Source organism: Macaca fascicularis, chromosome 4, assembly GCF_037993035.2.
Source record: "Macaca fascicularis isolate 582-1 chromosome 4, T2T-MFA8v1.1".
Lineage (NCBI taxonomy): Eukaryota > Metazoa > Chordata > Mammalia > Primates > Cercopithecidae > Macaca > Macaca fascicularis.
The window spans coordinates 3129133-3157012 of NC_088378.1; the positions used below are offsets into that span (position 1 = coordinate 3129133).

Genomic DNA, 27880 nt, shown 5'->3' on the forward strand with positions numbered 1-27880 from the left:
ACATGCATGTATAATTAGATTTAATTATGTTCGTAAAGCATTTTAAAAACTCTCTTCAAAAGCAAAACATTTACTTGACCATTCAGATGACCGATTACCGGTGTTTGAATAGTTTCATTGTCCTGACTTTTCATAACGAGCTGTCTAGCCTCTATACTAAATCTCTTTTTAAAAAAAAGGTTAAAAAATGGAGAAAAAAAATTATACATAATACTAAAAAAAGTCCCAGGTTTTTAAGCTATAGATGACTCAATTCGTTAATTGCAAAACATCACCTCCTAGTTTTTCGTATCTAAAAACTTTCCTCAGAGCTGGTTAAGCCGCTGGGATATGATTTGGCTTTGTATTCTTGAGGGTTAATTCTCATCCATTTTAGAATTGGTACTCATCTTTCACTATAAAGTGCTCTGAAATACACCTTACTGATCTCAATATAAAGAACCCTTTAAGGATATTTATAGTCTGCTGGTTACCACTTATGAGTCGAACTGTGTCTCCTAAAAATTTGCAGGGCTAACCCTCAGTACCTCAGAGTGTTATCTTTTTTGAAGGCAGCATCTTTCCAGGGGATCATCAAGTTAAAACAAGATCAGCTGGTCCAATGTCGGCTGTCCTTATAGAAAGCAGTCTTTTGGACACAGACAGGCAAACAAGGAGAATGCCATACAAAGACAACGGCAGGGACTGGGATGATGCATCTACAAGCCAAAGAACGCCAACTGCGTGCAAACCACCAGAAGCTGGGGGGAGGCCTGAAACAGAACCTTTCCTCAGAGCCCCCAGAAAGAACCAACCCTGCTGACATCCTGATTTCAACTTCTGGCCTCCAGGGCTGTGGAGCAACTGTTAAGTCACTCAGTTTTTGACACAGGTTCAGTATCCCTTACCTGAAATGCTTGGGACCAGAAGTGTTTCAGATTTTAGAGTTTTTCCAATTTTAGAAGATTGACATATATGAGATATCTTTGGGAATGGGACCCAAGTCTAAATATGAAATTTGTTTCATATACACCTTATACACACAGCCTGAAGATAATTTCATACAATATTTAAATAACTTTGTGCATGAAACAAAGTTTATGTACATTAAATTATCAGAAAACAAACCATGTAAGCAATCTGTGGTTGCTTGGTGTCACCATTTTTAACTCTGAATTTTTATGTACCTATAAGCAATCATTTTCTTAAATTTATTCAGGCATAAGTACTTAACAGTAACAATTATGGCATACAATTAATACAGTGAAAAAATATCTGTACTTTGTTATGGCAGCCCAGGTACTAACACAGCACTACTTCATTATTTGTACATATGAAAAACCCCAAAAAGAGGGTACTGAGGTTTTGCTGCATTGAAGCTCTTGCTCATTATAAAGATCAGATGCCTTTACCATAAAGCACATGAGCTGGGGAGTGGCACCAGCACTCACCTGCACGATCCTGCTCAGATGACAGTCTGCAGCCAGCTCCAGCCCCTGCTTCTCAGCCCAGGCTTCAATATGGCCCAGCTGCTGACGGATAATTGCGCCCCAGTAATGGGAGCACAGCCCTGAATCTGGGTCAGTCACTAATCTATTGAACAGCCACATATTGATAAAGTGGAAAAGCTGCGAGAAGAGCTGGATGGTCAGGGCAGCATTGACTCTGCAGCGTCGTAGCAAGGACATGGCTCCTGTGAGCGTGTGCAGCACATCATCTGCCCAGACAGGATGAGAGGACAAGAGGACCAAAATGTCATCCAGGAAGAACCCTTTGAATATGCAGTAAATTCAGATAATGGTACCTATGGTAGTAAGTGCTGTTTAATCACTTTAAAAGTATCAACTTCATTCCAAGAGGAAACAGTGACATGATCTTAAACTACATATAGTTATTAACTAATTACACTTAACATCATAATTTTGCCTTAAGAGACTTTTTAAAGAATACGGCCAGTGTAACACACCAAAATGAGAACTATCTGTAAACAAAACAAATAGTAGTTAAAATTTATTAAAGATTGCCAAACCCAAAAGGACATCCCATTTATTTTAAAAATACCTCCCCTTACATATGTTAAGCATTAAAATGATGCTAAATTTTGTGAAGGAAGAGAGGGACAGAGGGAGAGAGTCAAAAAACATCCTAACCTATTTTTGGTCTTTGCAGACTGTTCTCTTCAGGGTCATCTAGAAAGGCTGGCATGTAATTATTAAGTTCTGACTGAAGGCAGTGAACCAAGTACCTGAAAAGACATAAACAATTTCAGTAATCTCAGCATGACAGACGGCTACTGTCAGACATGTTATCACATGGGAAACAATCTGTACTCTTTAAAATATTTTCCATTAAAAGAAATGAGTTTTACTCTTAGGAATCTTGAAACATAGCTCACTGAATTCAGTATAACTATATTAAGTATATAACTATATGTAGTTAATACATTTTGCAAAAATGTATGCTTCTTGATATTCATCTTCAATCAAGGTAAACATAAATCTTAAAATTAGTTTGGAAAACTGAGTAAGAAAATAAATGACTTAATTATTTACAGAGTAGTGCCATCTTCAAAAATGTGTTCCTTACTTAAATGCCATTTGAACCAAATGTGCTAAAACATCTTGAGCATCCAGTGTGATCCGACTAAGGTCTCGGTCTTGCTTAATGAAGTTGAGAAGTTCAGATGCATTTGCCATCCAGAAGGCAAGTGCCCCTGCAATATTCTTCTGTTTCTGTAGACAGAACACATTTCCATAAGCAACAGGGAATAAACAAAAGTAATAAAAATATAAAGGAAGGCTCTTGAAAAGCTGCTGAAGATAGACCAGTACCTTCCCATTTCACCAAGGTATTTACCACAGATACCAGATATTTGCAAAATAATTTGGGTGCATACATAGCAACGGGAAGTAAATAACCACTGCAACTATTTCTTAGGATTCATGTACATAGACATATGAATTCAGTTAGCTACAATTTATAGATGGAATCAGTGGAGAAATAGAGATATCAAATAATGTAACACCAAATTGTAGACTGCATTATCTGGTAATCTGTGCAGTATACATACATGTATCCATGGTTACCCACAGCCACCCTGATACTTGTAGTCACTGGCTTGGACACCATGCAACTCAGTATCAAGTACTGATCTATCACATCCTCTCCCGACCACATGTGCAGGCCAGGCAACCTCAGATGAGATCCAAAGAATAGGAACCAAGGATAAATAATAAAGAGAAGAAACAGAACTTTTGTCATTTCATATCCACACTGAAGTGCATTAAGCAGAAATTATGAAATGCCAATAAAGGTTGCACAGTCAAAAAGGGTTTTAGTACTGCATGTCTCAGTTGCTGAATGAGTGTTACGAGCTGTTCAGTCCAGCTGTTGTATTACTGTATTTGACATGGGAGCAGCATGAGAAACTTGGCTAAGCAACACAGCTAGGATCAGCTCCCAGCAGATGTCCTACCTGGTCAACCTGGTCTACTTCCTGGAGAAAAACAGACGAGGGGAAATCAAGCAGAACGAGAGAAAGAAACTTGTAAACAATCATGATAGTTAAAAAAATCAAAACACTCATATGAAGGTACGACATGAAGGTACGACATTTAGTTATGTTATTCCCAAAGTAACATTTTCATTTTTGGTTCTGAAGTACCTTTAGAAGTATACGACCTAAAGGATTAGTTTTATGTTCTTACCACTGGCACAATAACTAACTGAATTTTTAGAGTTTATCAATAAATGTGATGTTACAATAAAAACACATGAACACATTGATCTCTTTAAAAGATTTACAATGGAAGGACTTGTGAACATCTTTCAATGATATGGTGTGCTTACTACTTACTTACAGGTATCTAACAAGGTGAAAGTCCATTCCCCTAGATTAATTAGCAGGAATGGAAGAGACCGGAAAGACCAAGAAACAATAAAAATAAAAGCTGAGAAGACTGAGAATTTAAAAGTGTATAAATAACTTATACCTATATTAATGGGAGTAAATTCTTTGTTTTTTAGAAAACAGAATTTAAATTATTCACTACCATAGTTCTTTTCCACTACTTTTAAGATTCCTCCCATTGGATACTAAACCTAAACCTGAAGTTTAAAAGACTTGTTTGATAATGGTGATTTCACTGACTAGTTCACATCAATAGGGAAAAGGCTATCAAGGGAAAAGGCTATCAAGGGTAATTTTATGATAGGTGTCTCACAATTTGAAACAGGTTTAGTAAGTCCAAACATGATAGAAGACAGACAATGGCTTTGAATGACAACTGAAAAGGAAATCCATGTTTGTTTATAAAATAATGATATGAGAGTAACAAAATGGTATCCAAATAAAATGACTTTCTTTTTTACCTATTTCCTAACTTGGGTAAAAGAAGCATAACCCCATCAAATTCATGCTAATCACTCAAACATAAAAGAAACATTTCTTGAAAAATTCTGGCCTTTGAAAACAATTCTGAAGGAACTAAAGGATCTTAGTTTCCCTCAAATGATCCTGCCGGGAGAAAAGCAACCAATCTATCTATGTTATTAACATTATATAATTAGAGTTTACTAAGTTGAATAACAACATTGACAAGTGATTTAGAAAAACTGAAAAAATCTGTACATTTACTTTTAAGAACTTTAAAGATTAAATCTTCAAATTATCTGTAGATGAAAAACTGCTATGAAAATTTTATCAGCTGTAGATCGGGACAGAAAGTACGTAAAAGAGCCAAACCATTCTATCAACAAAACACCTTTATCTTCTGAAATTTTGAAAACCGGTTTATGATGGAATTTCATTTTAGGCGAGAAGTATGTTACAATGTCCATTACACCTATACATGTGCTATCAAAAAGCCCAATTACTACAAACGTCTAGGCTCATTACACAGGAGCAAGTGACTTTTGATAACCATTTTTAAAAAGTCTAAGAAGGTGTTACCAGTGAACGGGGAAAAAGAAAAACACCAGCAACTACTTAAGGGGTATCACTCTGAGGTGATGGAGATGTTTTGGAACCGACAGAGGCGGTGGTTGCACAACACTGTGAATGCACTAAACACGACTGAACTGCTCACTTCAAAGTGGTTAATATTACATGAATTTCATCTCAAATTATTTACAGAAAAAAGTCTACAAAGCCCACAACAGTCTCAGCACTTTCTCACAACTATTACTGCAAGCTGAAGGGCCTTTCTCATGATTATTGTGTTAGCACACACAGTTACCTTCACTTATGCTGAAGTTTACAGGGAAAACAAAACAGGAAAAAGCTTACATTTCCTTTCAACTCTTTAAAGTTATATATTTTCCTATAATATTTATATAACTTCTATTTTAGAAAAAAATCTTTAGAGTCAAACATGTAACCAAATCAGAAGCCCTTAAAGAAGCTGAGTTCACTGGTTTAGCAATTACAACCACAATCACCAGAGGAGCATGGCTGGCCGGCTGGAACGTACCTGGATGACGCCCTCCATCATGCTCACCATCTTGTTGACGACTGCAATGACTTTATGCGTGCGCTCTGTAGGGCTGATGTCAGGTCTGTACTGGTTGGACAATACATACCGGCATGCCATATATAATACATATGTAGGGGACAACTTAAAGTGGACTGTAGAGCTATTAGTATAATTTATAATGGCAGATAAAAATGAATCTTCAGCTGTGTAAAGATTTCAAAAACAAAAAAGGAAAAAAGAACAAAAATGAATGTGAAAATCAGATGGAGCAAAATGGATCAAGAAATAATTCATTGACAATGAAATCTGAAATTACTCACAACTTTCCCTGAATTCAATGCTTGCAGGCAGTATCAGTTCAGGCCCAGAAGCATCCTGTGTTCTAAAAGAAGAAAGCTGACATCACTTAAAATGAGGTCACATGGCTAACAATATTACTGACAACCTGTGTAGATTTCTGCAACTACTTTTTAAATCTAAATACTAATCTTTCCAATGTAAAATAATAAAATATCCCTTGCTTTCAGATGCAGCCTAATCAAATAACGTATTGGGAGTGATCTTATCACGACTCCTCTAAGAAGGTTAGTTCCTTGAAGTATGTGCCACCGCCATGACAGCAGATCTGACGTGATTCTGGATTATTAATGAACACTTCATGTCTAGTACAGGGATCGGTCTGTCTTGCATCTGCTACAGCTATGGCTCAGGTAACACTGAAAAGAAAGTAGTAAGTGACACAAAGAAATATTAACCATGCCAAGCTTGAAACGGAGTTCTTATACTGAAAGGGAAAAGCTTCCTAAGACCTGGACTTTGTCTTTCTCTGCTGACACAGGATTAGACAAGTTGACCATGGCAAGTCTCCTTCAGCCATTACTATCATCATTTTCCAATGCTTACAGTGATGCATGCCTTAAAAAGAGATGTTCTACTCACTCACATTTCTTCTTATGGTCACATAAATTCCAGGTCCCTTCCACCATTTAGCCTGACACTACACAAATAAGGAACTGTCAAAAATTATAAATACAAAAAACTATAATTTGGAACATTTATAAAAACCAGCATTGTACTAATGTTTATCTATTTCCAGGTATTCAGATCACATTAATTCAAAAGTTAGGTTCATTTCTGTCTCTATAAAAATAGTCTCTAAACAGTGTGTCATCACTCATTGGCAGGGCAGAAGGCTGTTTTGTGAAACTACTCTTTCAGTTAAATATACATTTGTGTGTGTGTTCACCAGAGTACAATGTAAGATATAATCTTGTGTTGTGACCACTGTTCAAAAGAATTTTGAAAGACATTGCTAGGCACAGACTCTTTAAAATGTGTAAGATAATAAATTACAAATCCAGTTTAGATTTCCTTATCTTTGTAGATTTATTCTTTTCTCAATGAATAATGCTCAGCTTATTCTTTCACTTAGCCATGGGATTAGAACTTCAAGTCATTTACTTATTACTCTAAGTTTGTGACCCGCTGTATTTTATATACAATGTTTACCAAAAACCAACGAAACACATAGTCAAGGGATTAGCTTCCTTAACATTTCAATGTCTTTATCATTTTAGTTCAACTTTATCAGAGATAATCAGGAAGAATTCTCAAAAATGTCTCTGAAAAAGAAAATTTAAATTGACAGTAAGAGTCAGGGAACATGTGTTTTGCCTTTCTGCAAACTTAACTAAAAATTAAATTGTGGGGATATCAATGACTTAAACTGTGGCGAACATCTCTACTGAGTTAAATATTGACTTAAACTGAATCAGTACTTACTCAAATAAATCTTATTTGGTGAAATGGAAAGTCAAAAGTTATCTTGATATTTGAATGAGAAATACTCATTAGTGACTTAACAGTCATTTCAGCAGTAATGTGTCTGTGCATCTTAGACAACTGGTAATAAACAGCCACAATTAAGTATTTGGAATTGCTGGTCCACTCATTAAATAAGTTAATATAGACAATAAAAAACTTTCCTTCAAAAGCAAAAAAGAAGAACTTATGATGATTACAGATTTGTAGTAGTTTACAGACTAGCTAATTTTTTTTCAACAGCAAACCATTCTCTTCCCTCCATCCTCACCTCCATGCACCAAAAAAATGAATAAAGAGAAAATGAATATATTTATATAAAATAATAAAAATATAACCAAATATTTTACTACTAATAAATATAATTCCAAATCTTTTTATCAAATTGTATGCTTCAGAGTTGATTATTTAGTTTATGATCTAATGATTTAACTCAACAATTAAGGAAAAGAAAAATGCTTCTATAAACAATGTAATTTAAATGATCAATTATTTTAACACATCTCCCTTACACTCCCGTATTTACAGACATCTAAAATTGCAGCTAGGCAGTTACATATCTCATAAAGTGACCCTGAATAAACTTTACCAATTATATTCTAACAAATCTGGTTTAAAAAGTGTTTAAATTGTCATTGATAAAAGAAAAAAAAATTTAGTGACAATTAAAAGTCATCCCCTCCATTCAAAAGGGTTTTTTTCCTTCACTAATATTAGCATTTTAAACACATTTAAATTTTTCATGGCTACATCAGTTAAATTAAGTAGTGCTTATTACAACACTGCCTATGCAAAAAACAAAGAATGGGGCAAAAAGCCTCATCTGTTTTCATCATTGTTATAATAGCAACAAAGCAACATATTTTGTAATTAAAATAAAGCCTTTAATAACTCTGCAAACTACTCTTACCTTATAAAATAATTAAATTATGTGTTTATGGTAAAAAATAATTTCTGACATACAATTAACCATTATATGACTATTTTGACACTATTATTTACTAATCACTAATTTTGCATATGCTAAAAGCATTATCCTAATCAATCCACTCCCTCGTGTGAATTCATTTACTCATTCAAATATTTATGAGCTAAGAACTATGTTTCATGCTTCTCAGTCACACCTTATAAATACATAGAGGTATTCCTTAACAATACCAATTTACCATTCTGAACATCCTACTCCATAATACACCACCAAAAACAAGTACAAACACAGAAAGTAAACTATTTATTATCACATGTAATAAAATTCACATAGTCAATAAAAATCTTGCATCAGAACTAAAAATCCACAATAAAAATAAAGTTAAAACCTGGGATTCTCTTATGAGTCTGCATATGTAATAACCGGTGGTGAATGATATTAAAATCCTGCAATATCCAGTGCCCTCTGCTGGAAGTTGTGAAACTGAAGAACTGTCTTCATCACCTGCAACTGAACTGATAGGTGACCCTGGGCAAGTCGCCTGCCTCATCTAACTGCCTCACTGACTGGATCTTTGAAGCAAACAGAATGGCCTCTTCAAAAAACTATCTGAAAAGCCCCAAAGGGGGAATGCTGCCAGTTTCACTGCTGATAATGAGGATGCCACAAAAGTCATGCAGTCTTTCCCTATGTCTGTCTGAGTTCCCACAGAGCTCTGGGGTAGAGGTGATCAGCACCAAATCATGCTGCTAGTTCCACTAGTCAGTATCTGTTATTTATCTGCCATGTTTAACGCAAAGATACTACTCTGCAACATTTAAATAATTCTAGAGGTCACAAGGAAATAGGATTCTGATTAAGGTGACACGTTAAAAATCATAAGACAAGGAAATAACAAAAGACAGTTCTCTGCCCAGAAAAATCAGGCAAGAACAATGTCAGAAAAAAAAAAAATAATTCATCCTCAATCTATCTCCACAGGGAGACACATCACATCAGAGCACAAGATATAACATGGCATCTAAATTCTTAAAATCTGTTTCATAATCATTTTTGGCCTTACGTATTTTTAAACAGATGAAGATTTCTTTTAGAAATGGGTGAAATGACCAGATTTTTCTAGATATAAAAATCATCAAATATTAAAATCCTATAAAAACTCCCTTTCTCTATGTTTTTAAAGTAGTAAATTTTAAATGGCAACATTTTAATTCAGTGTGCCTCTTATTTCAATTTGATAGCACTGTGGCATGTAAGTGAGGGATATAATTATTGGTAAAGCATTTCTTTCAATTCAATAACAAAGAAAGGAAATGTCCTTAAAATATTATTGCTAACATTCTAAAAATGTCAGCTGAACCTTTATAAATTCAACAATCTTTATCCCAACCCTTCTTTAGGAATACTTTTACCATTTAAAAATGATGTACTTCCTACCTGCTTTCTTGCCTGCGATAATCTGGCTGCTGCTCTACTCTGATCATCGGCTTCACCATTCCCCGCTCAGCTGTGCTAGAGGCAGATGATACTCTGTCGCTGTCCAGCCTAGTGGTGCTCTACATGGAGAGAAAGCACAGTGCGTTTAGAAGCCCACGCAGACCAACCAAGCCTGACACTCAGTGTCGCAAGCAGAGATCTGATACGGGGCTGCCAAGCAGGGCAGGCAAGAACACAGACCAGGAAATAACAGAGCAATGCTGGGGACACTATGTCCACAGGGAGTACCCACTAGGAGTTGCCTTTAAAACACAGGCATGTAAAGCTGGTATAAACACACAATGATTTTTCCAAAAGTACATTAATAGTAATTCGATTCCAACAAGTTATTTTAAAATCAGGATAAGAGATAAGAAAATATGTATAATATGAAGAGGCAGGGTCTTTTTAAAGTTTATTATTTTTCAGAACAGATTTAGAAATCCTACTCCTTACAGCTCAATACCTAATGAATTCAGTACAGAAACTGGCTTGTTTCTTGCCCTTAACACCGGGGAAAACACATATTATATGGTAACCCAATCCAGTACATTTAAATACTTCTAAAAAGTATACAATTCTAACCATTTGTATGGAATTTGTAGGCAGACAAAAGGATGAGTTACCTACATTAAGAAAATCACCAGGAAACAAAAAATTTTATATAATGAAATTCACTGTAGAAAAAAATTTCATGTAAAATTTCTTATTACATCTGCTTAGTGTAGAAACTGAGTACAAGTAGTACATAAAAAATTATGTTTCTCTTACCACCTAGCGATTATTACTGTACTGTACATATCTTTCTAGCTTTTCATATTTTCCATAAATGGGTAATCCCCATTTACAATCTTCTTGATAAAACACTTTTTCAGACGTTATAAACATCTTACAATATCACTTATTTTTATATTACAGACTTGTAATGGCTGTATAACATTTTGTTGTCTATTCCTCATACTTCATTAAATCAATGCTTTATTACATCAATTAAAATGTTCATCATACACAGCGACAAGACCATTGTGCTTGTAAATACGCATATATTCACACACAATGAATCCTTCCATAAGAGAGATTTTCTTTTTCCCCCTTTGAGATGGAGTCTCGCTCGGTTGCCCAGGCTGGAGTGCAGTGGCACGATCTCGGCTCACTGCAAGCTCTGCCTCTCAGGTTCACACCATTCTCCTGCCTCAGCCTCCTGAGTAGCTGGGACTACAGGGGCCCGCCATCATGCCTGGCTAGTTCTTTGTATTTTTAGTAGAGACGGGGTTTCACCGTGTTAGCCAGGATGGTCTTGATCTCCTGACCTTGTAATCTGCCACCACATCCAGCCCATAAGACAGATTTATAGAAACACAATTGCTGGTCGATGGATGGCAATACTATTTATACTATTAAACTATTATAAATGACTAGTAATAGGGCAATGGATAAAGAAGTTACAGCATGTTTATGTGCTTACATACTACAGAATGGTTTTCATGTGTTTTTTAAATGACTTTTAAGTACTGAAAAATGCTCACGGAGTAACAGCTGAAGAAAGATGTGTGTGGAGACAAACATACCCAATCGTGTTAAAATGCATACATGAACATACAGACACATACCGGAGTTCAGAAAAGGACCCCTCACGACGTTACTACCAAAGGTCAACTATAAATTGTGGACGAAGGATTTTCATTTCTACTTTTTTCCTCTATTTACCAAGTCTTCTTTGTGGACTACACATTTTTTTAAGAAACGAAAATTTTTATAAAGACAGTTCTCTTTGGCTCATTCAATTATTCATGAGACGGTTCCCAAGAGTCTTCTACACAGCAGGCATTTTTTAAGAAAAGTGCAATAGAAATACAGCAATGACGTATGAAACAGGAGCGCCCCTTGCAGAGTTCACATTCTACAGTCAGTCAGCAAACAGAGCAAGCATTGGATGGTAATAAAGGCTACATAAATAACTTACATCAGGTGTTGTGACAGTGACAGGATGCTCAGGGACAACCTCTGTTCAGGAATGTGGCTTTAAGCTGAGGTCTGAGACAAGAAGGGGCCACAGTGTGAAAAGCAAGGACAAAAGCACAACCACTAGCACAAGAAAGGCCTTCCAGTAGGAGGAAAGAGGCAGGCAGGGGCACAGCATGGAAGCCCTGTGCGGCCTGAGTGAGCAGCAGAGACACACTGAGAGGGAGGCAGGCTCAGGGCATAAGGGGCTGAGCAAGCCAGGGGAAGACTGATATATGGGGTGAGAAGCCACCAGGGGCTTCGAAAGCAGAACAGTAACTAGAAATCTAATTTACATTTTTTAAATGTGCGCTGGGTAGAAAGGAAGAGGCTGCTCTTGGGGCCGTGTGGACCTCCTGCTACATGATGGCTGCAGCCTAAGCCAAGGAGGCAGAGGAACGAACCCCTGCACGCAGAGGTTGAGAGAAGGAAAGGACCAACTGGGAACAGGGGAAGAGGTTTCTGTTGCGCTGCGGATGATAGTATCGTCTTGTAAGGTGGGGAAGGATCAGGGAAAGTTTGTTAAGAAAGAAAATCTAGTTTTCTTTTAGCGAGGTTTAATATGTACAGGATATGTAAGTGGATATGTCAAGTAAATCTTTAGAGATATGAGTCAGGGCTGGGTGTGGTGGCTCATGCCTGTAATCCTAGCATTTTGGGAGGCCTAGGCAGGCAGACTACCTGAGCTCAGGAGTTCAAGACCAGCCTGGACAATACGGTGAAACCCCGTCTCTACTAAAAATACAAGAATTAGCCAGGCATGGTGGCGGGTGCCTGTAATCTCTGCTACACAGGAGGCTGAGGCAGGAGAATCGCTTGAACCTGGGAGGCAATGGTTGCAGTGAGCTGAGATCATGCCACTACACTCCAACCTGGGAGACAGAGTGGACTCTGTCTCAGAAAGAAAAAAAAAGAGAGAGAGAGAGATGAGTCTGGAGAGGTTAGAACCAAATGTACACATCAGTGGATAATCAACACTAGATGGTATTTAAACTCAGGCATCAGGGTAAGCTCACCTAACAAAGATGCAGAAAGAGAACAGATTGGTGTCATACCTCTGAAACCTTGGCCCTCCAAACTTTAGGAGTGAAGCATTAGAGGAAGAGGTACCAACAAATCAAACCAAGGAGAAACCACTACTAGGTAGTTTACAGGAGGGTGATACCCTAGAAGCCAAAAGAAGAAAGTGCATCAAGTACGTGGTAGTGGCCTAGCTAAAAACTCCTGCAACAAGTATGACAGGGCAAAATATGTGCCAGATTTGGGACTTGGGAGGTCATCAGTCTCCCTGACATCGACAGTCCCTATGGAGGGAGGGGCAAGAATGAACAGGAGCAGAGGAAAGAACATAAGAGTTTGGAAGTAGAGGGAGCAAGCATAGATGAATTTTTTTTTCAAGAAGCTGTGTAGCAAACAGGAGTAGAAAAATGGGGTCAAAACTGAAGGGGTATAAAGAGTTTTCTGAAAGAGAAGACACTGTAACATGTTTTGATTCTGATGAGAACACTCTAGGATCACAGGAGTTTGTGGCACATGGCATTCAGTGAATCACACCTTGAGTAGTGCCTTCCTCCTGAATCTGGACTGGGCCCCTATTTGCTTTAACCAATGAAAGGTGGAGGCAACGGGGTTGAGTCAGTTCTGGGCCTAACATTCAAGAAGGCCTGGCAGCTCCGTGGTTCTTGTGAGGTACCACAACACTATGACTTCTGGCTGCCCCAATGCGACCAACGGTCCCATGGAGAGGACGTGAGATGGCACAGAGAGGGTCAGTGGGCCCTGCACTCCAGCCACTGGCCATCAACTGATCTCCTAGGTAAAGGTGGTCACACCAGTCACCACCAGCAAGACCAGTAAACAAACTGCCCAGGTGAGCTCAAACCAGATTGCACAATGGTAAACAAATAAAATGGCTGCTGTTTAGCCACTATGTTTTAGAGTGGTTTGTTATCCAGCAACAGAGAATGAAAATGAGAAAGGAAATGAAATGATTATTCCAGAGACAAGGGGTCATTATGGAAGCAAAGTGTCTGAGGTTAACTGATGAACAGGATTTAGCACCTGAATTGAGTCTCATAAAACCAGGAGTATGTTAAGGGTGCTCTGACTAAGTCAGGCTAACAACGCAGGAGAAAGCCTAGCACACACAGAGGCTCTGCTTCATCCTGGCTTTAGAGAAAAGAATGGTCTGCTTTCTTTCTTTCATGTATCACTAACAAACAACACAGCAGATTAGGACAACCCACATTTGGGGCCACTGTGAAGTCTGTTTTCACAAAGGTGTTTTATAAGCGCACATATTACCAGTTTACAGGAGTCCCCCTTATCTGCAGTTTCACTTTCTACAGTTCAGTTACCTGAGGTAAGCTGCAGTCCGAAAACAGGTGAGTACAATACAATAAGATATTTTGAGAGAGGAGATAGAGACCAAATTAACATATGTCTTATTTGAGTAAATTGTTATAATAGATATTGTTTCATTTTATCTTTAGTTGTTGTTGTTAATGTCTTAGTGTGCTTATTTCACAAATTAAACTTTATCACAGGTACACACATACAGGAAAACAATATAGTATCCATAGGGCTCTGTACTATTCATGGTTCCAGGCATCGACTGGTGGTCTTGGAATGCATCCCCCACAAATAAGGGGAAACTACTGTATTCATCCATGGTGTCCTATAGCAAGCACACTTCTATCAGGTAATCCGTAATTACCTACCTTGCTTGTCGGTAATGCTGTCCCACTATGAATATCTCCTCCCAAATCAAAAGTTGTCTCCTGAACAATTCTGATGGGATAAAATAAGAAACACACTGACTTAATAACATTCCAATGACAGGCAGAGTCTCTTTTTAATACACAAGGAAGAACTAAGAGGCCAAATGTTCAAAGATTTTTAAGAAATTGCTCTATTTTCAGCACATGAACTTACAGAATTAAAAAAACACCTTATGAACTTTCTTTGCTGGTATATACTCAATATTCCCAGGATCTTTTTTTTTTTTTTTTGAGATGGAGTCTCACTCTGTTGCCCAGGCTGGAGTGCAGTAGCGCGATTCTGGCTCACTGCCACCTCCGCCTCCTGAGTCCAAGTGACTCTCCTGTCTCACTCAGCCTCCCGAGTAACTGGGATTCCAGACACGCGCCACCACGCCCGGCTAATTTTTGTATTTTTTGTAGAGATGGGGTTTCACCATGTTGGCCAGGCTGGTCTCAAACTCCTAACCTCAGGTGATCCGCCCACTTCAGCTGTGAACTTTACAAATAAATATATGTGATAACCCACCAAGTATTCATCTTGGAGAAAGACATTAATTCTAAATAGTCATATGTGGCCCAGCGTGTAAGGTCTGGGTGGCTAATCAAAGGCACACGTGGAACAAAACAATGGGAAAGGCCAAGCAGGGAAGACCACGTGGGTTTATGTTTGTGCTTCAGGAAGAAAGCCTACACTCTAGGGGAGTTTTCAGTTGTTTTAAGCAGCATGACTGAAAAATAGATAATGAAGTGGCTTAACAGTATGTTTTAAAAAGTAAAACCAAAGGAGAAGTCATATTCCCTACCTACAAAAAAATTTTACTAGATAGTCATTAAGAAAGGCTGTCTGTTTTCCCTAAGCCCATAATGCAAGTCTTCAGAAAAGCACTAGGTGGAGCTAAAATATTCTGAATTCCTTAAGAGATCTTAATGTGTTTCATTATCAGTCACAGAAAAGAATATTTCAAAAAATTTTATAATCTTAGTTACACTGAATAATTACAAAGAACAATATGTTTTTTTCACAAAACAAAAGGTACTGTTTTAGTATGTTGGCTAAAAAACCAAAGTTTAAATATAAACAATTTAAAACCAGTGAGAACTTCCAATTAAGACAAAGTCAAGACCTTTCTTCTTTCCTCTAAAACCAACCCAAGTTAACAACGAACCGAAATCACAAACTTCTTTGATATTTTTTAAAAAATTGAAACAAAAAATAAAAAGCCAAGTTATCTATGAATAATCTGAATTACTTTAAGTATAATTAAAATATTTTAAATCTTAAGGTTAATCTAGTTACCCAGGTTTATGTCTCGGGCCCTTAACCATCAGGCCTCCATCCACAGATCTTTTTGCAAGAGCATGATCCTGAGTGGGGTCCACAAACTTAAATACATGGGATGCCCCAAACTGCACTTTCATGCCACTCTGCAGCATGGTGGTTTCCGAGATACGCTGGCCTTCCACATAGGTTTCTGCGTCCATACTTCTGGGCGTCACAGTGACCACTCCATCCATGTTGGTGAGGTCACAGTGATGGGGCTGAATTCCTGGGCCAAACAACTGGAAACAGAAGGAAACCAAAGAAACTCCCATCACAAAGCTCACAGCATTTAAACACAGAGTTTTAAAACTGTGAGTACCCCTTTTATGATAAATATAACCTAATAAGATCTGGATTTTTAGTGCCTTTTAAAGTGGATTTCCCTCAATAGCATAAAAATAAACTGTCAAAAAAAAAAAAAAAGTCAAAACAATCAGACCTTTTATTTTTATTATCCAGTGACTTAAGGCATACTGTAACTTTGCATTAAAAGACATACAGTCGGCCGGGCACGGTGGCTCACGCCTGTAATCCCAGCACTTTGGGAGGCCGGGATGGACGGATCATGAGGTCAGGAGATCAAGACTATCCTGGCCAACATGGTGAAACCCCGTCTACTAAAAATACAAAAATTAGCCAGGCGTGGTGGTGCGTGCCTGTAACCCCAGCTACTCAGGAGGCTGAGGCAGGAGAATCGCTTAAACCAGGAAGTCAGAGGTTACAGTGAGTCGAGATCGTGCCACAGCACTCCAGCCGGGTGACAGAGCGAGACTGTCTCCAAAAAAAAAACATACAGTCATCTCAACCAATATTTGTTGGATGGTTAATGGACAAATCTATACAGATTATGATTAAAGATTCCTATCTATTTTATCATTTTTAGTGCTGTGCTAAGAAAGAAGAAATGATAGAACTGAAAATTACATCAACAATCTGAACCTATCATCTTACAAACTGAGAACGTAAGTACAAAGCAAGGGTGATTTGCCTGAATTCAACTTCAAAGAAGTGACAAATCCTGACTTCATTTATTCAAAGATGTGTTAAGCTCTGTTTTAAGTACTTGAGAACCGTATTAAGCTAAATTTAATTAGAATTTACCGAATGCTTACCGCTATGTGTGTCAGACCCAGTGATAAGCACTTTTGCATAGTTACATCCTGTAATCCTGAAATAGACCTATAAAATTATCATCACCATCTTTGAGAGAAAAGGAAGCAGTTTCAGAGCACTGTCATCACCAGCCCAAATTTCTAGAGGTGGAGCTTGAACATAAACTCACATTCTGCTGTTTTCACACTGAAGCAGAGAAAAGTGACCCAGAATAGATAAATTATTTATATTTAAGTACAATGTAGTCTGTAATTCTAATTCCTTCTTTCACTACTATGTGGCAGGCTCTGTACAATACGTTATGCCTCCTGGAATGTCAGAGTTGCAGCAGGAAGCTCAGACTACGTACCTGGATAGAGCTGTCATCCAATTTTTCTGTACCAACTTCAGTAACACTTAACTGAAGGCGGTAAAGCTTTGGCTTATCTCTAGAGTCAGAACCATCTGCAAGAAGAGAAGGAAGACAACTGTATCTGCAAAGTCTAATATTATTGTCATGTTATTTCAAACAAACAAAAAGTTATCTCAGGCATTACAGCTCTCACTTCTCAGGATTTCTTTTCAAAGAATTCTCCAAACTATGTAACACAATTTAACAAACTGGATACAGAAAATTCAAAATAAGAAATAAATGTATCAGTTTCTGGCATTAATTCCACCACATTCTTATTACATTAAATAAAGTCTTCTCTACCACTGCCCTGGATTTTTGTTAATGATTCTGAGGAGCAACTGTATTAGCAAAATGAAGCTCATCAAAGACACACGGGCCTTCCCTTTGGACCAGATCTTTTCCTGCAGTATTCTTGCTGCCCTCACGGCACACAACACAGTACAGGCTGGGGGCACAGCTAAATCACTGATGGAGGTTTTTAAATGTACAATTCTCATGGCTCTCCCTAGACCTCCTGGATCAAAAGCCCTGGGGAGGAGGCCTAAGCATGTGTCCTCTGAAAAAGCTCCCCAAATAACTCCGTCCATTACTGATTAAGAATTACAGGTAAAAGCGGTTAGCTCCCTGGAGCAGAGCTGGCGTAAAAGGAAGACTGGGTTTTGTGGCTTTTTTTTTTTTTTGGGTCATTTTATACCTTTGTGAACTGTTGGAATGTTTAATTTATATGAGCATGTGTTTCCACGACAGGGAAGGGGTGAGGAGGAGGAGGAAGCTGCTCTGCCAAAGCCCTCTAGTCCCAGTACATCTAGACATGTTTTCTCATTCTTCACCTACTGTATCCCAGATGAGGACAATGTCACTTCATTATCTTAACCAAAAACAAGGTATCCTGATTTCAGAGTTGACATATGAGAAAATATGCCTTCCAGAGCCCATGAATGATGATGCAACTGCAGAGCTTAGCTTAAGCCTGCACCACAGCCATGGCAGTCAGTCTAGTGTGGCAAGCATATCACCCACCAAAGCTTAGGAAAAGGCCAAACCAGTAAGAGTCTCCCTGATCTGCTTTATGAGTGCCTTATAACTTTCCAACCCACTGATTCCATCACCTGTAAAAATCTCTAGTCACTGTGATTAGGAAGGTAAGCTTTGAGAGCTTCACAGGTTAAACAATTTGGAGAGTATGAACGTGCACAGAGTTTCAGACTGCTAAAATCTCTCAGCAGTGGTGCCGCTAAACTCTCACAGACAAAAGACACCACAAAAATGCAAGTTCTGTTAGAACTGATGTTAATTTTAGGGTATACAAAGTTACATTCTAATGACAAAATTTTCTATTTCTGAAATACTCCATAATCTGTGACATCGAGTGAAGGTAAGATGAGACTGAAGTACCTGAGAGACACTGATGCCTAAAACCCATTACAAAATTGATTCATCATCTGTGCTGCTTCACATCATGTTGAAACATTTATTTTCAACTCTAACTGTTCCAATAAAGTCCTGATCTGAACAAGACATTAAAATCATCTGGGGCTTTTCCTGGACATAGTTAGTTCCCTTCCCAACCTGCTGAGTCCAAATCCTCCAGTTTACGATTTTGTGTGTTTTAACCACCAAAGGCAGTTCTAACGAACCCCCTTGGTAAAGAAATGTGTCCCTCTTATCTACTCCCGGAGCACCCCATTTCTGTTATATTAATTGTACCACTAACCGTATTGTATGATGATTTCCATCTACTTATCTCCCTTATCTCTGAGCTCCCTGGTGGCTAGGTTTTATAAAAAAAATCTTTTTTACCCTGGCACTGATCACTCCACATATGGTCCATAGTTAGCAATCAATGAAAACTTGATGTGTCAGCAGTGAATATTTATATAAAAATAAAGAAAACTGAACGCAATACAGTCACAGAGAAATGACACAAAGAAAGCAAAAGCAGTAAATAAGTAATCATGTGTGAAACAAGAACATTTCAATGCAAAGTTAAAAACAGAACATTAAAAATGTGTTTAGAGATGAAAGAAAAATTCCCATCCACAGTCTTTCAAATTCTGAATGCTTCTGACAGGTCTCCTGTGAGACAATAAAGAGGCATCACACACCTTTCTACATCAACAGATTTCAAAATAGAGAAAGGGAGAAAGAGAAGCTGCTTTCTCAGTCTCTCCCTTTTCCTCACTTCACTATGGTAATAGTGATCTGTCAACAGATAGATTAGAAATAAACATCCTTCCTAGGCTCTCTTTTCTTATTACTTCACAGTAATAACAGGAAACCATAGTTAAAGCTGTTACAGATTTTGAAGAACCTAAATGGTGGCCACAGGATTTAGCGGATAAAGGGATGTTTGGTTTGAGCTGGGGAGGAAAGGGAGAGTGTAACAGCCCATTCCCTCTCCTCATTAGAAGGACAGTTATCTCACAGGGAGTAACATACAAAACTGTTGCCAAAAACAAAAATCCCAAATTTTCTCCCCTTCCTCAAAGAGTATTCTACAAATAGTCAATTTCTGCCCGAAGTGCCTGAGCCTCTTTCTTCTCCATAGATAATGATCATAAATCTGGAGCACCTTGAAGAGCAGGGGCAAGTCTAAGTAACCCCACAACAGACAGTAACAGCGCTGCTACCAGAAAGTTTTCCTGGTCTACAGATGAAGGGAGGCAGACTGGCTGAGCACCACCCAAGGAGTGCTTTGAAACGGCACTCTGTCTTTACTCCCCAGCATCCCTCCACAACCAGCGCTGCTTTTGCTTTCACTTCCTTCCCAGGGTGAACCTGGTAAAATAAAGACACAAAATAAGCTTCCAGTAAATGAAATGAGTTCTAGATATGGAACACTTACTAGGTACAAATAAAATGACAGTACATCAAATTTCTTAAAATAGTTTATTTATATCAACTAAAAAACTGATACATAAGATATTTGGTCATTCAACACTATTTTGCCCATGAGGTTCTGTTAGTGCTTTAGTTACAAAAGTAGTAGTAAGCATAGCATTACCTTCATAAGTGTGATAGTTGTAGTAGGCAAAGTGATTCCTTCTCCCTGGGATTAAGACACATGCCAGGACCCAGGTGAAGGCAGCATCAGCAGGACAGAGACCATGCAGAACACGCGGAATAGGGGAGGAGGAGAAGAGACGCAGAGGGTGAACTTCAGTGAGACACATTTCAAAGGAAGAAAAGGTACACTTCACCCATCAGCTTTTGTGAGGACAAGACTATACTAGTGCCCCAGTCAGTGTTTTAGAAACCAGTGCAGACTGTTAAGGGAAACCACAGGACAACAGGTGAGTCACCAAGCAGCAGGACAGCAACAGTGAGTTAATCATATGAAGGGCTACCACCCCACTGGGCTGATTTCTTCTGTTTAAAGAACACATTCAAATCCAAAGCAAAGAACGAAATAACATATTTGCTCCCCATTCCTCCAAAAGACAATGTTGAGCTCATGACCACATCTCAAAAACTCCTAACCACACCCAGCAGAACTTCAGCATTGAGGATATAATGCTTGGCTGACAATGTGCCCAGGGGAAATACAGTACTTATCCATTCATAAAAAATCATTATGGATGGATATTATTTTCTCATAAATGGCAAAGAGATCAATTTCATTCAGCATGCTGACTAAATGACATCATGACTTAGTGAAAGAACATGGCTTTGGTGCAGGGAAGACCCTGGCCTTGCATTCAGGCTTGCCACTAACCCTTAGGTCACTCCTAAAATAGTGGTACCAGACCTGAACTTCAGACGTGTGGAACAAGTTAAGCTATCCCACAAGCACAGAGCTCACGAGAAGTCGGGACTAGAGGCAGAGTCACTTATCACATGGCACTGTGTGTGATTCCCTCCCGCTGTGTGAATTACCTGAAGGCAGGAACGAACTTAATCCTTTTGTATCCATTGCTTTGCCTAAAGTAGAAGGGTCAATGAATGCTGACTGAAGGCAGCAGAGAGCCATGAGGAATGCAGTGTATTAATAACCATGTAACAAATGCTGTTGCCAGTATTTGGTGAAAAGTAGTACAGAACTGTGATCTACTCTACACCTACAAAAAAATATTCTATATATTTGATTACCTGAGAGACTATACGTATGAAAGAAGCAGTCAAAATAACAATTCTCACTAGAAGAGAACTTCCCAAGGTGAAGGGCTTTGATGTGTTTTGGTGCTCTGCCTCCAAGGCCCAGATCTGACACACAACACGTGTCAGTAACTATTCATCAAATGCACAAGCCAATGAGTGAATTCTCATCCTGTCTCTGCTATCTACCAAATCAACTGTCCATTACTCATTTGAAAATTATTCTGTCAGCTGCTATTTATCAATTTCTCCAAGGACTTAACACTCTTAAATCCTCAAAAATTTGGATTTGGAGAACAATCATTAGTTTCTAGAATTTAATATAAAATTTTAAAGGGCAGACCCAATACCCGAAAAAGAGCCTAAAAATTTTTAAGTTCAAAAACTAATGACTGCTTCACAGTTGCCATTCATTATCTCAGATAACCAAACACCAATGCTCTCACACACATTATAGACACACAACAATACTGGGATGTGTTTCCAAACTACAGTGAGATAATATAAATTTAAATAAACTTTCCACCCAGAGAACTGAGGTTAGCAACACCAATATATTCCTCACAAATAGCTAATCAATTAATTTTTTTTAAAGTCCTGAAGTATAAGTAAGTATAAAAGCTACTACCTAAAGCCACACTGCCACTAACTGTGGCATGAAAATGATACCATCACTTCCTGTATTTATATAACCTACTCTACCATGAGACTGCTGGACAACAAATATCGTATCTAATCATTAGTTAACTACAATAACCTAACTGTAAGAAACTAAAGAAACCTTGTAAATAAAAATAAACTCTCAAAAATCAAAGAATAAAAAATGTAATTCACGTTCATGGAGCCATATATCATACACATAACTGGTTCAATTTTCTGCTAATTTGTGATTACTAAATCGGGCTTTCTTTCAATGCAGCTTGGGATGCGGGTGCAACACTCTGATCTTCACAGTATTGTATAATGCAGGTCACATAACAGCATTTAATAATGAAATAAGGAATGAAGTAATGTTAACTGAACGATAAATGTCATGTACAGCATACATATGTGCAAACATACACTCCACCTAGGAATGTGTGTGTAAAACACTTCTTTAAGAACGCCCACGTATTTCTCTACTCAATGGCTAACTTGAAACAACAGCTTTGGCGTATTAGAGTTCTACAAACAAAACACTTCAGAGGACTTGGGAAAATAAACATAGTCTGTTATTTTAAAATCAAATAGCCTTCCTCTTACTAAGATGGGTTTCTTAGATATACAATTTAAAGATATTCTTTTTAGATATTGTCCATGCATCAGAAACAACAGTTCGACACACAGACACACACACCTTTATGAAATCTGCCCGTAAAAGGGGTAAATATCAATTTGTCAACTTTAGTAGATTAACTATTTTACTAAAGTTATCTTGGGAAAAAAAATTAAGCGATTAAAATAATTTAAAACTGTCTATACACTGGTTAAATTTTGTTTCTTAATACTCATTTTTGTCCATGTGAACCATTTTTACGTAAATACATACATATTTTATAACCTTAAGTTTTTAAAGAAATAAATGTTACCTTAATGAGTTACCTTTTTAAAAAAAAAAAAAAGGCTAAAAATGTTAAGTCGGCCAACAGAAGACTACCTGAAGATGCATTAGAAAGTACAAAGATTTACAGCTAAAAATGCACATTAATAATATGTGCTGGTGTGACCATCTTTCTCACCTGGGCTTAACTCTACTAAATAGGGCAGCTTCTCCGGAGGAAGGGCGGAGCCATAGCCAGACCCGTCAGCTCTCTCCTTTCCCTTGGGTGTCTTGCCTTCCAAGTGTTTCTTGGTTTTCTTTGGGATGTGGTCTGGTGGCCTCCTCTTCAACTGAAAGACTAAAATCCCTAGAACAGCAGCATGGAAAATCATCAGGCAGACTCAGCTTAGTCAGGATGGCCAGCCGACTGGCAGTCAACTGTGCAAAGCTTTCTCAAGAAGATGCATGTAATTTAGGAACATCTGCCAAGGAATCACTGAGTAAAGCTTACCCAATTTATACTTTTACTCAACAGAGGAAATATTAGTAGCCTCTTGGTGTGTTTGAAAAGCTCTAGCAAGCAGTTTCCAAAGAGTATTCTAAATTAACAGCTACCTAAAGACATCATAAGCTTGAAAAACAACACATCAATTTAAGAATAAATGCTTATACATTAGTAAACAACTCTATGATCAGTAAATACATTCATATATAAAAAAACCACATTCACACACAAATACACATATGAAAATGTACTTTTAGGGTGATAAGTACACCAAAATCTCAGAAATCACCACGAAAAAAACGTATTCATGTAACCAAATACCACCTGTTCCCACAAAAGCCTATTGAAATAAAACAAGAATTCTATTACTAACAAAATAAATATGTATATTTTTAGTTGACCTGATTTTTATTAAGTTCAACTTAAAGAATTAAAGCAATTTGCCTTTAATAAAATTTTAACTTCATACTGTTTTTAAAAAGTACTAAACAAGTGTTTTAAGGAGGATAGAAATTTGCTTGCTGAGAAAGATTTTTTTGGTGTTTTAAAACTACCAATCTACATTCCATATTGACACGATTAAACGGCAATATATTTTTATGTCGTTATTAATGCAAGGCCCTCTAGAGAGTTAACAGTTAACTTATGACGTGAATTTGAAAGAAAACCACATTTTCTTAAAAACACAGCTTTAAACTTTGACTGCTTTGAAATAATTAGGGAAAATTGTTTCAGTAATGCTAAGTGTGAATTCATTATCTGAAATGACTAAATCACTGGACAATCTATAGGGTTACAGAAATCATTTTCTCTATCACAACAAATTTGTCCAAACATCGCACAGTTAATCTGGTCAGCATGAAATGTGTTATCTACTACTGGTAGATATCAATAATCTTCTGCTTCTTGCTGTAGTGCTAATATTCTAGTTTCTTCATGAGATGTGTGATTTACCTGCCGTATCACCATTTGTTCAGTGTCTAACACATGAGACTCAGATAAGCTGAGTATGGTCTTAGGGACAATAGCATCACTCAGGAATCATCAAGCAAGTAAATGAAGGAGGCAGAAAGCTCTAAAGCAAAAAGCCATCCACATGGAGAAACCCTGTCTCTACTAAAAATACAAAATTAGCGGGGCATGGGTGCGGGCGCCTGTAATCCCAGCTACTTGGGAGGCTGAGGCAGGGGAATTGCTTGAACCCGGGAGGTGGAGGTTGCAGTGAGCCGAGATCTCGCCATTGCACTCCAGCCTTGGTAACAAGAGTAAGACTCTGTCTCAACAACAACAACAACAAGGCCATCCAAAAATATTTACGTACACAACTCCTACATCATGTGGTAAGGTGAACACCTGGTATATCATGTAGGAATCTGGTGTAAGTAATCCTTTAATAAGGTTACTACCTTTGTCACTTGGCCATTCCCTGAAGATTTGTAAAGGACACTCATCATCATCAAGAATGATTTCTTTAGCACCCTTTTCATCAGAATGCTGGGCTCCAGGAGGAAGCATAACCTAAAAAAACAAAAATAATTAACTGTGAATGTGCCAAAGTAACTAGGTTAGCAAGTACTTAAAAGAATACATTTATTGCTTTTGAATGAATAAAATGTCACTGTAGAATTATATTAATCAAGCACTAGAAACAATTCTCACTCATCATCAAAATAATCATCAATAAAAGTGAAAGGTAATAGTCTACAATAAAAAGCTAAGCCAGCTGATTTGGCTGCTTTTAATCACCTGGTCCCTAAAAAGAGCTAGACTGAATATTTTTTTTTTACAACCTTTTATATGGAAAGGCAGTATGTAATGGTTAACTTCCACGTAATTTCTTCACTATTGCAAATTTCAATCTCTCTAGTCCTTAAACCACCTTTTCACATTCAAAGAATTGTTTTTATAAAGTGGGTTCATACAATATGTGATCTCTTAGGATAACCACCACACAACAAGCCAGAATAGTTTTCGTTTGCTTGTAAATAATCTCTTTATGATTAAATTTTAATCAGACCATTTAGATATATTACAGGGCAAGTAGTCATTCATTCAACAAATGCTTTTAACCACCTGCTTCAATATACTGTATTCACTGAACTCTTAAAAATTCATAATGCTGTATTACTTTTTTATTATGTTTTTACTAGAGCCAAACAATTTTTTTAATCATCTAAGAAAGCCCCCAAAACACTGTAATATGGAGGAGAGTGGGAGATGATGGTTGTCCAATATTCTTCTAGACTTTGTGCTGGTGCTTCATCTTCCCTCTTCACGCACTGCTAACATGAACCAAAACAGGATTAGAGAGAATAAGAAAAGAAGGCCAAGTCACTGGCATGTGAACATTACTTGCAACCTGTAATTAATGTAATGATGTTATCTTAATAGACCTCACCACCCAAATGTATCCTCATGCTCACATACCAAATGGGTTAGACTCTTCTACAGAACCTTGTAATTTCTCTCTACACTGCTTCAATTACCTTAAAAAGACAAATAGACTAAAACATACCTTATCATAAATTAATCAATCTTTCTTCATAGTGTTTCATATTAAATTCAGTATCTTGGCTCAGAACATATACTACTTCAGGATCTGACCTTCACTCATCTCTTTAGTCTCCATTGTTATCAAACATTTAGAGCCAAGTCACATGGAACCAGAATTCTCACACTTGGTGACATATATCATGCTTCCATGACCCCTCCTGCCCCAACTTTCATGTCTAATAACATCCATTCATCCTTCAGCTTAAGTACAACTTCTCTAGAAAGCATTCAATGATTTTCATTCTAATAGAAAAGCTCCCTGTTTTTCTATTTCTTCGTCTTTCTGTCTCCCTTTATTATAAGCTCTAAGGGCAGCTTCTTCTTATCCCAGGATAATATCTAACAAGGAGAAAATTTATTGAATAATTAAATAGATAAAATAATGAATAAAGAATATGAAAACAGCTATAATTTATAAAATGGCGAGCTGGGCCAGGCGCAGCGTCTCATGCCTGTAATCCTAGCACTTTGGGAGGCCGAGGCGGGTGGACTGCCCGAGCTCAGGGGTTCGAGACGAGCCTGGGCAACACAGTGAAACCTCGTCTCTACTAAAAAATACAAAAAATTAGCCAGGGATGGCAGCGTGCACTTGTAGTCCCTCAGCTATTTGGGAGGCTGAGGCAGGAGAATGGCTTGAACCCAAGAGGCGGAAGTTGCAGTGAGCTGAGATCATGCCATTGCACTCCAGCCTGGGTGACAGAGCGAGATTCCATCTCCAAAAAGAAAAACATAAAAATAAAAAAATAAAAAGGCAAGCTGAGAAGATAAAGAATTTCAAGGCAAAACAATAATTACCTCCTGATTTGTATTGCCTAATCTTGTAAAAGAAAACTGGTTAGGAAATAATAGAACAGAAAACCAAAACCAGAAGAAACACTCAAAGGAAATTATCAAATGATTTCACAAGGGACTGTCAATAAAATCCCAAGATAGGCTTTTATAACTTTAAAACCCCGATTAAGGTGCTCCTTCACTTTCTCATTTTCATCAGTAAAAATGAACCAAAAATTACTGAAAGGAAACAGATGTTACAAAGTTTATCAGATGCAATTTTATAGAAGTTTATTATTAAATAGACTTATATACACTTATCAACATAAATATTCCCTTGGCAAATACTGGAGCAACACCATGTATCAGATGCAACACTAGACTTTTTTTTTTAAATAGAGCCTCGCTCTGTCACCCAGGCTGGAGTGCAGTGGCACGATCTCGGCTCACTGCAACCTCTGCCTCCCAGGGGTTCAAGTGATTCTCCTGCCTCAGCCTCCCACGTAGCTGAGATTACAGGTGCCCGCCACCATGCCCAGTTAATTTTTGTATTTTTAGTAGAGACGGGGTTTCAAGTTTCTGCCCTCAATGTTCACGCAACAGATGAGGGACACAGATCAGAAAGCATCAGGCCTCTGTTCAGTAGTACAGACGCTATGTACACTGCTGTTTTACTAATAGTATTCTGACTTAGGAAACGTCGTACAGCAGTTACTAATCAATTGTAAGTATAAGGAACACTTAAAGAACCATCATATCCATGGACTTAATTATTCTATATGTAAATTATGTCTCCTATATACACAGTCATGCTTGCTACATAGTTCTTATGAACAGATAAGTGATTATTGTATGAGGCCCAGGATTATAACAGAGCTCTCCTGTACTTCAAGTAACTGTCAGGGCAACACAACACAATGTCCTCTAGCTCAGGTATTTTTCCTTCAGAGACAATGTACAATTACCTTGACTATAGAACCTTACAACCTTACCCCATCAACAGCCTACAAAATATGGCAGAATTTCTCCTTCAGAGAGAATGCACAATTACCTTGACTATACAACCTTACCCCATCAACGCCCCACAGAGTATGGCAGAACTCTAGTTCATGACAGTGTTTCTTTATCTATGGATTCTCATTTAGAAGTATAAATTTTAAAATTTCAC

At 37.7% G+C, this 27880-nt stretch overlaps 1 protein-coding gene across 32 annotated transcripts in view; it reads right to left on the reverse strand.

The window, feature by feature from the left end:
* The window catches only part of AFDN (afadin, adherens junction formation factor), a 141971-nt gene that overhangs the window by 53802 nt on the left and 60289 nt on the right, over positions 1-27880 (reverse strand). For 14 of the 32 annotated variants that reach the window (XM_074036752.1, XM_045391744.3, XM_074036748.1 and 11 more), the window contains exons 7-19: positions 24795-24906; positions 23083-23250; positions 20274-20318; positions 17225-17319; positions 15739-16001; positions 14400-14469; positions 9640-9758; positions 5774-5835; positions 5451-5656; positions 3455-3475; positions 2566-2711; positions 2130-2224; positions 1431-1696 (exon numbers count right to left, since the gene is read on the reverse strand). In XM_074036752.1, the coding sequence (XP_073892853.1) occupies positions 1431-1696; positions 2130-2224; positions 2566-2711; positions 3455-3475; positions 5451-5656; positions 5774-5835; positions 9640-9758; positions 14400-14469; positions 15739-16001; positions 17225-17319; positions 20274-20318; positions 23083-23250; positions 24795-24906 (1668 nt within the window). The remainder of the gene's footprint in view (positions 1-1430; positions 1697-2129; positions 2225-2565; positions 2712-3454; positions 3476-5450; positions 5657-5773; positions 5836-9639; positions 9759-14399; positions 14470-15738; positions 16002-17224; positions 17320-20273; positions 20319-23082; positions 23251-24794; positions 24907-27880) is intronic. The other 18 variants (XM_045391746.3, XM_065543153.2, XM_045391745.3 and 15 more) reach the window with 3 other exon arrangements.